Here is a 13,916-nt window from a genome sequence, read left to right as displayed (position 1 = left end):
AATATAACAAAGAATTTAGTAAAATAACTTTATCATTCAACTAGTGTTAGGAATATAAATTGTGACTAAGATGGGTGGAAGATTTTAATTCAAAACTTATGAAAACAAGACATTTGTATTCAAAGCCAGAGCTGGTTTCAGCCGGGTTGGTAACGAAAGGGTTAATGAAATAATTTTCTTTCTCTTCTCTTTATGATTTGTTGCCTTGATTAAATTTCTCCTTTAAAACCATCTTTTGTGTATCCCCAAGAGATCCATCACTGGATTGCTTTTGCAAAACGAACACCTTACACTGAAGCACCTTCTTGAACAAACTCTCTTGTCTATACTACTGACAGCCCATCCTTTGGACTTCTGTTCAGTTTTTGTATCAGCCAAGCCAGAAGTAACATGGCAGAATAATAAGATTGATAAGGCAGTTAAGGCTAATAGAAGGGTTTGGAAAGACTGGAAGGATAGTGGAAGCAGGATGACTAGAAGGGCATCCAGGCATCAGGTGTGTTTTGGTTGAAGGAGAAGCAAAAAAGAAAAGATTTTGCACGTGTCCTGCAACATGAAGATCAAAGGTAGGAAGTGTTCAGAATTGTGAGAGAATGTGCTAGAGAGAAACCTGATGTTATTGGTGAGAAATGTATTTGGAATGACAAAGGTAAACTTGCCATCAATATGGAACAAAAAAAAATACTGGTGTGGACGTGTTATTATGAAAAGCTGCTGAATAAGAAGAATGTTTGAGGTAAACAGGGACCACCCTATGCTGACCCAATAACAATAAAGCCATGAAATTCATTTCTTACCGAATGACATTATCCCAGTCTTTGGCTAGTCTGTAAGCTTCAACAGCTTCTTTGTAGTGACCATCAACTTCTTTTGCTTTTGCATACTGGATATGGATCTTGGAAGATGTTACATTGTGTAAAAGTTCTCCTACTTTGTTCCTGGAAGTTAAATATAAAAACAATTAGCAACAGAAGGATATGTATAAAAACTTTACATCAACTGCCTCAGCTTGTTTAGAAATCACCCAGTGTAATAGAAAGGATACTAATGTCTTTAGGGGGTTATTTTCTTTTATGTTAAATCAAGGAACAAAAGGGCAGTGCCTGTGAACTTTTATTTTTTCAGGATTCAGAAACTAATAGGAGGAAGCTATCTTCAGTCCAGAGGCAGGGTCCAAGTAACCATCATTACACTTTCAAGCTGAAAACCCAAAGTGTGACCATCTGATACTATGGATATTATGGAGCCATCTTATTCTTGGTCTACCCCTAGGTCTCCTGCCTGTTGGCACAATTTGTCTTACCATTATTTCTTGTGATATTCTGATCACATGCTCATAGTACCAAAACTGTGACCTCTCAATGCAGAGAGGTAATGTCTTGATCTGGAGATACTCCCTGATCTCTGAGCCATACACCTTGTTTAGTAATGTTATCCAAGATAAAATCATGTATCACAGTGGCTTATGGTACACCTGTTGTAACTAATGGAAAGTTTTTGACCTAGCACTGCAAATTAAGAAAGTATTTATCAGCTGAATCATTATGAACTCTTTGATGTCACTAAAGACACCCAAGGACCAGGTGGTGGTGTTAAACCAAGCAACAGATTAAATCTTTTGCCCAAGAACTCAGAAATGTAAAGAGCTAGAACAAATACCTCAAGGCATCTCTTCCAGTGTTTTAACAATCCTAACCATTGTACCATCCTGGACTGGTACTTTATTTTATCAATCCCTAAAATGTTGATTTCATAAGATTTGAACTCAGAGCATATGGAGCCAAAGCAAGTTTTAGGCCTTACTGACTGTGCCAGTTTGTCACCTAATAAGATATTAATGTAATAGAAAAGATAATACATTATTAGATCTTATGTCATAGAATGGTCACTATATAATTAGAATTTGAATATTGGAAAGGTTTTTATGTAAATAGATTATGATTGACTGTAATCCCAGAAGAGATGAAAAAAAATTTCATTTGATTGTATGTTTCCATAAATCAAACAGAAAAAAATTATGTATCAGCTTTCATAGCTAATGAAAGGTTTTGGGCCTAGCACTGAAAATATTTTTTTTAAAAATCATTTATCAGTAGAATCATTATGGACTCTGGTTACAGCACTACAACATGGTCAAAGATCACGGGTCAAAGGTTGGGACTAATGAAGGAGAAGAGGAGTATACAATCCCCACCACCATCCTTTTGTTATCATCATCGTTTAGCGTCCGCTTTCCATGCTGGCATGGGTTGGATGGTTCAACTGGGGTCTGGGAAGCCAGAAGGCTGCACCAGGCCCAGTCTGATCTGGCAATGTTTCTACGGCTGGATGCCCTTCCTAACGCCAATCACTCCATGAGTGTAGTGGGTGCTTTTTACGTGCCACCGGCACATGCATATTCAAGTGAGCTGTGTTTTCTCATAAGACCTTTCTATAAGTATCTTTATTAGAGACACAGAAGATAGAAACTTACTACATCAGTACCTTAATGACTGTGATAGCTGTTACTTTCAATAAGAGCTCAAGAATGGAAATAGGAAATTTTTATTCACTAAATATGTCCAGACTTGTCTGTGTGATCAAGAAGCTTACTTTGTATTCATGTGATTCCAGGTTCAGTCCCACTACAAAGCACCTTGGGCATCTTCTACTACAGGTATGAGCCAACCAATGCCTTATAAGTAAATTTGTTAGATGGAAACTATGTGGAAGCCCATTTTGTGTGTGTGTGTGTGTGCATGAATGTGTGTATTAATATGTGTATGTGTTTGTGTGTGTGCGTGAATGTGTGTGTATCAATATGTGTATGTGTTTGTGTGTGTGTGTGCACGTGAATGTGTGTGTATGAATATGTGTATGTGTTTGTGTGTGTGTGTGCACGTGAATGTGTGTGTATGAATATGTGTATGTGTTTGTGTGTGTGTGTGTGTGTGTGTGTGTGTATATGTGTGTGTCTTTGTGTTTTTCCCCACTACCTCTTCACAACTGGTGTTTGTTTGTGTTCTGTAACTTAACAGTTTGGCAAAAGTGACCAATAAAATAAGTACTAGACTTAAAGATTAGTGCTGGAGTTGATTTGCTCAACTAAACCCTTCAGGGCAGTGCCTCAGTATGGTTGAAACATAATGACTTAAACAAATAAAAGAATAAAAGAATACATCTAAGGCCCCTTAAGCAAGGGAAAAATAGTCTTGTCAACAAGACAAACTTCACTTCACTATTGGTACTTATTTTAACAACTTTACGGATATGAAAGACAAAGTTGGATCCAGACTGAACTTACATTTAGAAATGTCAAGAACTAAATTAGATACTAAGATGCCTATATTCCAGCTTTCTTCTGCTGGCAAAACAATGTCTATTGAAAAATTTCAACCCAAATTTGAAATTTAGCCAAATGCTTTTCTGCTGTCTTAAAAGCTGTATGGACATCTCTATGTTACACTAACCCTAAGTGCAGGCATGTGATAAAGATGCTTATTTTGGGTTCAGTCCTACTGCCTGGCACCTTGAGCAAATGTCTTCTACTATAGCCCTGGGCTGACCAATGCCTTTTGAATGAATATGGTAGACAGAAATTGTAAGGAAGCCTGTCATATGTGTGTGTGTTTGTGTGTGCATGCATGTGTGTTAGTCCTGCTCCACTGTTTGATGTCCAGTTTAGGTTTGACTATGCACTCATAACTTAGCAGTTCAGCAAAAGAGACTGATAGAATAAGTACCAGATTTAAAATATTAAGTACTAGGGACAACAGTCCAATGACAGAAAACAAGTAAAGGATACATAACACAACTAGAATTGAATATTTTTGCCATTCTGCTATGGGGAACATGGCATCTGTAATATTATGCAAACTGCCAATCCCTTCAGCCAATAAACCATCATGTTGACGCTCTAGCCACCTCTTTTATCAGCTCTAATCTCGACTTATGACCTTGTATTCAACAGTTCAGCTAGTTAATTTTACAGTACCTGCGTTATAATATAGGAAAGAGATAAAAAGATCTTCCTTGTTTTATAACTGAAATATCAGGAAAAGGAAGAGAATGGTACATTTCACTCGGAAAGCTCATTCTGTAATCAGATTACTACAAATGACTAGCAAGATATGTAATAAACCACATGTAAACTGGCACTTGTGATAGAGAAGAGACCAACAAAACTGAAGGTGTGCAGCAATGGTTTATTAGAAATTGCGATGCATAGTAACAAGCTAAGTCTATAATCAGTCAGCTATCAGGTTGAAAACAAATCTCTAATCACTCTCTGGATAAGAAGGCGGGGAGGAAGGAGAGTAAGGGGAGTAGCTGTTGCATCCCTGGCACCAACGAAACAAGTGCAGTACGTGCAAAGGTGGGGTGAGAAGTGGGGAGATGAAGATAGAATGTTTTAAATGATTTGCCAACAGACTTCGAGGAACTAACAAGCCATACTTCCTTCACTACACAAGAAGGCACGTATATGGTCATTCAATCAGCAAGGAATAGCAGCCAAATTTTTTCCTAAATCCCAACATATTGTCTTACACAAGAAAAAAATAGACACCGCAGGAACAGGCACAGCTGTGTAGTAAGAAGTTTGCTTCTCAACTACATGTCACCTTGGGCAAGTGTCTTCTACTATCGCCTCAGGCTGACCGAAGCTCTGTAAGTGGAATTAGTAGACAGAAACAGAAAGAAGCTTGTATGTATATATATATATATATATATATGTGTGTGTATATATATATATATATATATATATGTGTGTGTATATATATATATATATATATATATATATATATATATATATATATATATAAAAATCAAATCAAATCAAATCAAAACAAATCAAAATAGATGAACATCAATGGAATTTGTATCTTTGTGGCACGTGGCACATAAGAAAACCATCCGAACGTGGCCGTAGCCAGTACCGCATCGACTGGCCTCCGTGCTGTGGGCACGTAACAAGCACCATCCGATCGTGGCCGTTTGCCAGCCTCATAAAAACACCATCCGAGCGTGGCCGTCTGCCAGCCTCGTCTGGCACCTGTGTCGGTGGCACATAAAAACACCATCCGAGCGTGGCCGTCTGCCAGCCTCGTCTGGCACCTGTGTCGGTGGCACATAAAAAACACCATCCGAGCGTGGCCGTTTGCCAGCCTCGTCTGGCACCTGTGTCGGTGGCACATAAAATCACCCACTACACTCTCGGAGTGGTTGGCGTTAGGAAGGGCATCCAGCTGTAGAAACACTGCCAGATCTGACTGGACTGGTGCAGCTTTCGGGCTCCCCAGACCCCAGTTGAACCGTCCAACCCATGCTAGCATGGAAAGCGGACGTTAATTGATGATGATGATGATGATGATACATATATATATATATCATCATCATCATCATCACCACCACCACCATCAGGTTTTATCTTTCTTTCACCTTTAACTTGTTTCAGTTATAGGACTGTGGCCGTGCTGGGGCACCACCTTAAAGGGTCTAGTCAAACAAATTGACCCCAAAATCTATTTTTAGGTCTGGTGCTTCTTATTCTATCAGCTTCTTTTGTTGAACTGCTAAGTTATGAGACTGTAAAATAAATCAACACCTGTTGTCAAGCAGTGATGAGTGACAAATACAAATGCACATGCATGCGCACACACACACACACACACACATATACACACACACAACAGGCTTCTATGTAGTTTCCATCTACCAAATTCACACATAAAGCATTAGTTGACCGAGACTCACAGTAGAAGACACTTACTCAAGGTTCTACACTATAAGTCAGCTGAACCCAAAAACCATATGGTTGCAAGGTTTGCTTCTTAACCAAATAGCCATGCCCTCACCTACATGTCTGCTTTTCCATGCTGGTTTGGATTGGACAGCTTTTCTGAGGGAGTGCTTTACAGCCTGATACCTTTACTGTGATCCATTTTGTTAGGACCTCTTACAGTGTGCAAGAACCTATTATAAAATTGGTTTGCATATAATATATATAATTATACAACACATTCAGGAAACAAGATTTAGGAAATAATTTCTTAATATGTCTACTCTTTAATATACAGGGAGATTCTGACGGAAAATGAAAGGGAAAATATTTTCCTGTGGCCTTCATTAAAGCTGGAAGTAATTTCTTAGGTAAGTTTGATTTATTGTTGTTGTTGTTTACCAGCCAGCAAGCCTTGACTGAACAAATCCATTATCAAAAACATTCCAGCTGTGACCACTGTCTTTTCATATATCAAGGACTCCTTTTTAAGATGTAAGGATGTGATCTGAGAGAGTTTTGGAGCTATTTCTAGCATGTCATGCAAAAATGTAGACGCTCTCTTTTTGGTTCATTTGGAAAAATCAGTAACATGTAGGGGAGTTAAAGAACTTATAATTCTGTGAACCAGAAACACAGAATTTTTGGAGTCTTTATGATCTACCATTAGTTGTTGCAGCTATTGTAGTTTAGCCCAAGATCAACAACAATCAGGTGCATCTTTAATCAAAGGCATACCAGTTATGGTCATCACAACCTTTTCCTATACACCCATGGTGACATTATCCAATATGTCCTTTTCTAACATGATATGATGTGGTCAGATAGAAATTTAGCTGGATATTTCTGGCAGCTAGAGCAACCAAGCAAACAAGTGTGACAAGCGTATCTCTATAACAGGAAATCTGAAGTGCCTACAGGCTGTTTTTAAAGAAGTCATTGTCGTCTTCTTCACCACCACCAACACCACCACCAACAACACCATCACCATCACCACTACCACCACCACCACCATCATCATCATCATCATCTCAACATCCTGTTTTCCATGCTTGCATGGGTCAGATGGTGTTTATAGAGGCAGATTTTCTAAAGCCAGATGCCCTTTTTGTTGCCAGCCCTCACCAGTTTCCAAGCAAGGTAATATTTCCCCATGGCCAGACCTTTTTTTGCAGAATACTGGAAAGGAATAACTTTCATTTACTACAGTTATACCATGTCAAGTAAAGGAAACACAAACATACATATATTTACAATGACACAACATGATTCCTTCAGTTTCCTTCAACCAAATCCACTCCCATGTAGAAGACACTTGCCCAAGGCACCACACAGTGGCACTGAACCCAAAACCAATATATTCAGCGATGCCTGTATATATTGGAATGGTTTCCCATTGCTTTTATCAACTGCAATAGAGAACTTGAACATAGTTGATAAAATACCCAACAGTATATTGTAACTAACAGCAGTGAGTTTGATGAAGCCATTTTAGCTAATTAAGCTGATTGGTCAGAGCCAGTGAGAATTAAGTGTCTTAGTAAAAGCATTAGTAACAGTATACAAGCCACTAATCCACCATTAAGTTGTACGATATAATGTTGTTTAGGCCAGATGTCAAATCTGCTGAATCTATAACACAGCTTTCAAAGGTTAGACTATAGGATGATATATACCAGTTCTTGCATTTGATGTAAGATGATGCAGCTTTGTCGTAGAAACCTCCTTTTTCATATAAAGCAGCAGACTCAGCCCATTGCTGAAACAAAAGAAAAAGGAAACAGACTAATATAGTCACAATGCCATGAAAACATATAATAGAGATATTTTATAATAAGGTATAGTAAACAAAGCACTGATGCTAAAAGGATTTATAGTCATCATCATCATCATCATCATCGTCATCATCATCATCGTCATCATCATCGTCGTCGTCGTCATCCAGTTGAACTTGCTCAGACATTTTCAACCTGCACGTGCCATCCATCTCAGTCCTGCATTAGTTGAGGAAGGTTTTTCAAGTAAGCATCCAGTGTCTCTGATGAGTTGATCTATATATGTTGTGTTGAACAACATGTATGGCCATGCTTTGGCAGCCATAGCAGTAGGTTACTTGCCAGCTCTTGTTTAGCTTGTCACAAGGCACAAGTACCTTTTCCTTACGATAGTAGAAACAGATAGGAGATCTCCATACAGCTGTTTCTTACTGAAAAGAGTTCCCCAAGATATGTTTAAGACTACTCTTAACATTCGGGTGTAAGTTCCACCTGGCTTGGACTCCAGTATTTTTGGTAAGCATCCAGGCTATTGCTCCATATAAAAAGACTGATTCTACTGAAATTCAGGAAAAAATTGCTCTTACGGTTGTCTGACAGGGTTGATTTCCAAACAACATCCAGTTTGTTTAGGACCAACTATGCTTTTTACACCTGCATTTTTTTTTTTACACCTGCAGGGGAAGATCAACAATGACATTAGGAGAGCCTCTGGCCTCTGGCCTCACCCTATGATACAACAGCAACGAGGTCATCTCATGGTTTAAAACAATCACAGGCAACCCACAGCCTTTCTGAAAGGCATGCCTAATGAAAAAAATTACCTTGAATTTTCTTAGTAGTGATGCTGTGCCATGCAGCCTGTTTCTCAAAAAAGGTTGACCATGCTTGGGTTTAAAACCAACAGTAGCAGAGGCAGAGCAAAGTTCACTCAATTCAATAGAGTGAATTTTTTTCCCTTCTATAAGGTAGGTTTTGTTATATAAATCATTAAACTTAGCTAGAGCCTGTACTGAAATTAGTGGTGATGACATAAACATCATCATGCATGCCAGGAAAGCCCTACTATTCAACAAGGATTCAATGTGGGTTAAGCAGACTAACCTGGAAATCTATTTTGATGTTGCAAAGTGAGCATTTAGCAGTGCTGATGTATGTGACCTTATAGAATCTTTTATTCTAGATATGCTGAGTAAGCAATTCCCCACAAGTAGCTTTGGCCTTTATAGGCAAAGGGCTCATGCTATACCATTCCTTTCAAGCATTTCTGATGATTGACAGGATTCCAAACTTCTGGTAAGAAACCAATTGGTAATTTGGCAATAATGAGACTATAATACGCTAAAGCAGTAAAGTTTATATGAAATACAGTTAAAAGCATTTTAGAAACTCACAACAATGTCAGGGGGAAATAAAGGAGCAAAAACAAAATACATATAATACATACATGTGTAAATACATATATTCCTTCACATGTTCCAGCCCAAAGGCCGTGGCCATGCTGGGGCACCACCATTGTATATAAATATATCTAAATGTGTGTGTGTGTGTGTGTGTGTAAAACAAAGTTATTTTATTCCACATGGGTAGAAATATAGGAAACACAACATACAAATTCAAATCAGGAGAGAATTTTACCATAAAAAATCACTTTAGATGTTCTTCAAGGTATTTAATATATGCTATCAAATGTCAAGGATGCAATGAAGATTACATAGGTCAAACAAAGCTTACTCTAAGAAACAGACTGACCATTCACCAGGATAAAAAATAGTAAAGACCCTCTTCAGTAACAAATGACTGTGGGATTGCATCAAGAAAGTTCTCCTCCAAGTCACAAGTCCAGGCAAGGTTGTTTATGGCAGACCAGTAGTCACCCATGTATACCAACTTCCCCTCTCCATGCCACTGATGTTATCCAAGGGAAAGGCAAAGGCTGATATCGCTTGGCACCAGTAATGTTGCAACTCATTTCTACAGCTAAGTGAATTGGAGCAATTTGCAATAAAGTGTCTTGCTCAAGAATACAGCACACATCCTGTTCCAGGAATTGAACTCACTACCACACAATTGTGAACTTGATGCTCTAACCATTGAGCCATGCACCATCATTGAAAGAAGGGTAGAGAGAGTACAATAGAAAAAGAGAGAGAGGAGTTAAAATAAGAGGTGTGGAATAAGAGCACATAGTCTTGATGGTGGGCAACAGGTAAAGGAAGCTATTTGCACACACAGAAAAAGAATCTTAGATGAAGTGAAGAGGGAGGGAATGGGAGGATGAGGGAAGGAGTGTGAGGAGGAGGAATAAATGACAGTAATAAATATTTTCCTTTTGAAAATTAGTATTCATTTTATCATTTTGTATAAGCATCAAGAAATTTGATTGTATGCATGCCATATTACCCATAGTGGCAAAAATATACTTCCAAAGTTACTTGTCATATGATGGGTTCCATTCTAATACATTTTATATATATAGGCATGGCTATAGCTTTCTTCCCTATCACATGGTTCCGGATCCAGTGGGACTGGACCCGGAACCATGGGCCAGTGTCTTCTACTATAGCCTTGAGCCAATCAAGCATTGTGGGTGGATTTGGTAAACAGAAACTGAAAGAAGCCTATTGTGTGTGTGTATATATATATATATATATATATATATATATATATTATATATATATATATATATATATATATATATATATATATATTTGTGTGTGTCTTTGCATCTGCGCTTGTCTCCCCATCACTGTTTGACAACTGGTGTTAGTGTGTTCAGCAAGAGTTTGATAGAATAGGTACCAGGCTTCAAAAAATAAGCCCTGGGGTTGATTTGCTCAACTAAAACCCTTCAAGGCAGTGCTTCAGTATGGCCACAGTCAAATGACTGAAACAAGTGAAGGAATACAAGAATAAAGAAATAATGTATATGTATGCATATATGTACATCTCTCTCTCTCTCTCTCTCTCTCTATATATATATATATATATATATATATATATATAGACACACACATATACATGCATATATATATATATATATACACACACATGTACATATATATATATAAATATATATACACACACATATACATATATAGTTATATATGCACACACACACACACATTGATACACACATACACACACAAACACATACATACACACACATTCATTCAAACAAACAAACACACTAAAATATGTATGTATTTATACACACACACACACACACACACATATAAAAGCAAAATTAAACGTCTACCTTCATTGATTCCAGAATTTCTGCACAGTCCTTGTGCAAAGTACGGTTGGATATTTTTGAAGCAATTTTGACGCCGCTGGAAAATAGAAACATGAACATGAATAACACAGCTAAGAGACCAGCCATAAATAACCATCACAAGATTTTAACAGCTCAGCCTTGTTGTAGCCATTCCAAGAGATCTTTTATTGAGCAGCTATGATATCTAAAATGGGAAGAAGAGTAGCAGTAATAGTTGATTTATAAAGCTTTGATCTTACTTTTATTTTCAGTTTTTCCCATTATAGGTAATGGTTCAGGGAACATTTTAGAAAAGCTGGAAAAAAAAAAGAACGGAGAGAGAGAACAGAAGGAGGGATGTGGCGATACGTATGTTCTGCCTGAGAGTTTTGTAATAGCAAATGTTGAAGCAACATATAGCTAAGATATACAGCACTGTATGGTTTGTTTCCTATATTGTTAATGGAATTGAAAACGAACATAAAGATAATCTCATGGTTCTTAAATGCAAAGATAAATTGACCAAGTCTAATTTTTATAGCCCAATTCTTGACAGCTTACTTATGTATGTGCATATATTTATATATGTATGTTATGTGTATACGTGGATGTATATACATATATGTATATATGTATTTATAGTGAACAAACGAGATCCAGAAATGTTCAGTATAGAAAGCACTTAGCAGTACTCAGATGATTCAAACTTAGACCCTGGTACCTTACACAGGACCAATTTTGTATATACATATACACAGACATATATATATGCACGTGTTTATATTAACATGTATATAGATCCCCATATATATATATATATATATATATATATATATATATATATATATAAGGCGAGCTGGCAAAAATGTTAGCACACCAGGCGAAATGCTTAGTGGTATTTCGTCTGCCGTTATACGTTCTGAGTTCAAATTCTGCCGACGTCGACTTTGCCTTTCATCCTTTCAGGGTTGATAAATTTAGTACCAGTTATGCACTGGGGTAGATGTAATCGACTTAATCCTTTGTCTGCCCTTGTTTGTCCCCTCTATGTTTAGCCCGTTGTGGGCAATAAAGAAATATATATATACCTCTCTCTATATATATATATATATTCCATACATGCACATGTGTGTGCAAGGTATCACTCTCTCTCTCCCTTATATATATATATATATTATATTATATTATTTTATATTATATTATATATATATATATATATATATATTATATATATATATATATATATATATATAAGCTAAAATCACACAACATCACACTGAATGAAATATACAGATATATTTGTGTAAAATTATATTTAACACATTCAAGTACACTCAGACAGGAGAAGGCCTTTCACTACATAAATAGTCTTGAGAAAAAACTTCTCCTGCTAGACAACATGTAAAAGTACACTAGGCTGCAAATGATGTCACTGGATCACAGGATGCATGTATTTCTGTGTTGGTGTGTATCATCAACTACAAATAGCTACCAAACCAGCCTTTCACAGCCCAAAAGGAATGAGTTGTTCTTTTATTAGAATAGCAAATAGTTGTTGTAGAAATAGCTTCTGTATCCTAACCCTTCACTTTCCTCCTGTGTCCCTTTTGCCCATTTTTATTTTAATTTTTAATTTTGGTTTTATGTAAATTTAATTTTAACTTTGTAATTTTCTAATTACCTTTTATATCCTGACTATTTTTCTCTCCCTCCCTTTCCCTATGCTTCCTTTTTTTTTCTTGCTAATGAAAGGTCAATGCCCACACTGCTAGAGCAGCTGTCTGGCTTCCATGACAGTGGCACATAAAAAGCACCATTTGAGCATGATCATTACCAGCGTTGCCTTACTGGCACTTGTGCTGGTGGCACGTGAACAAAACATTCGAGCGAGGTCATTGCCAGTGCCGCTAGACAGACTCTTGTGCAGGTGGCACATAAAAAACACCATTTCGAGCATGGCCATTGCCAGTACCGCCAGACTGGCCCTCGTGCCGGTGGCACGTAAAAGCACCCACTACACTCTCGGAGTGGTTGGCATTAAGAGGGGCATCCAGCTGTAGAAACTCTGCCAGATCAGATTGGAGCCTGGCACAGCCATCTGGTTTGCCAATTCTCAGTCACATCGGCCAACCCATGCTAGCATGGAAAGCGGGTGTTAAATGATGATGATGATGATTTCAGCTGTTTGAGCCTCAAACTAATACTATATTCATCAAACTTGTACTGCCACCTCATCACCACCATCTTTATCTTCTTCCCAGCTACTCCCACCCCCACTTATATAATGTGGGGTAGCCATGAATGTTATCTATGGCAAAACACTTGTGCTTGTTCTTTTTAATGCTTATTGACCTTACAGTATATTTTTAATGATTACATAGATTTCCTCTAGATTCAACCCCAAAACCCCCAACTTTGATTTCCACCTTAAAACTCTACATTGGATGATCACCTGGATTACTTTGGATATTTTCTTACTGTTTTTTACACTGCACTAACTTCCCAGGACCTTGTTGACTTACTCTCTTTCTTTCTCTCTCCTTTTTCTTTAACTTTCTCTTTAAGAATTTTCCCTTCTCTCCTCCCAAATTTCTTGTCTCATTTCCTTTCCCCGTATTTTCCAGATCCTTTTTCCTCCCACCTTTCTCATCATTTTTTTCATTTGTTTTTCTGCTTTTGCTCTTTCTTATCCCTTCTTGATCCTAACAAGCTTAACCACTGTACCTTCATCAGTAACCAGCATTTCCACCTTCAACTGTTTCCTCACACCCAGCTCCTATCTTCTGCTTCAAACATCACCTCCTCTTCACTTCACTCATGTCCTCTTCTCTGAAACATTACACCATCTATGTCCCTTACATCCATGCTTTAGCCCCTCCCCACCACCTGGGTTCTGACTCTACTTTCACCCTACCTCCTTCTCTACCCATTCCATTAAATCCATCTTTTCCTGCTCCTCTCAAACTTCTCCTGCATGCCTCATCCCCCTCTCCCAAATCCCACCCTCAACTATTATCTTCCCTAGGCCCTCCTCTTTCTCTTACATTTGTTACCCTCTCCTCACTCAATCTTTTGCTTTGGCCACCAAATTGTTTACTTTTACATTATATAATCTCCATAAAGA

At 37.7% G+C, this 13,916-nt stretch overlaps 1 protein-coding gene across 1 annotated transcript in view; it reads right to left on the bottom strand.

Moving 5' to 3' along the window:
• LOC115229308 (WD repeat-containing protein 19-like) overlaps positions 1 to 13,916 on the bottom strand; it is a 148,124-nt gene that overhangs the window by 32,607 nt on the left and 101,601 nt on the right. Inside the window, exons 23-25 of the mRNA XM_036506983.1 lie at positions 10,793 to 10,868; positions 7,435 to 7,517; positions 798 to 938 (exon numbers count right to left, since the gene is read on the bottom strand). Coding sequence (XP_036362876.1) covers positions 798 to 938; positions 7,435 to 7,517; positions 10,793 to 10,868 — 300 coding nt within the window. The remainder of the gene's footprint in view (positions 1 to 797; positions 939 to 7,434; positions 7,518 to 10,792; positions 10,869 to 13,916) is intronic.

Source organism: Octopus sinensis, linkage group LG1 (genome assembly GCF_006345805.1).
Source record: "Octopus sinensis linkage group LG1, ASM634580v1, whole genome shotgun sequence".
Classification (NCBI taxonomy): Eukaryota; Metazoa; Mollusca; class Cephalopoda; order Octopoda; family Octopodidae; genus Octopus; species Octopus sinensis.
The sequence above is the reverse complement of the archived record's forward strand: the minus strand, read 5'-3'. Positions and strand labels throughout refer to the sequence as shown.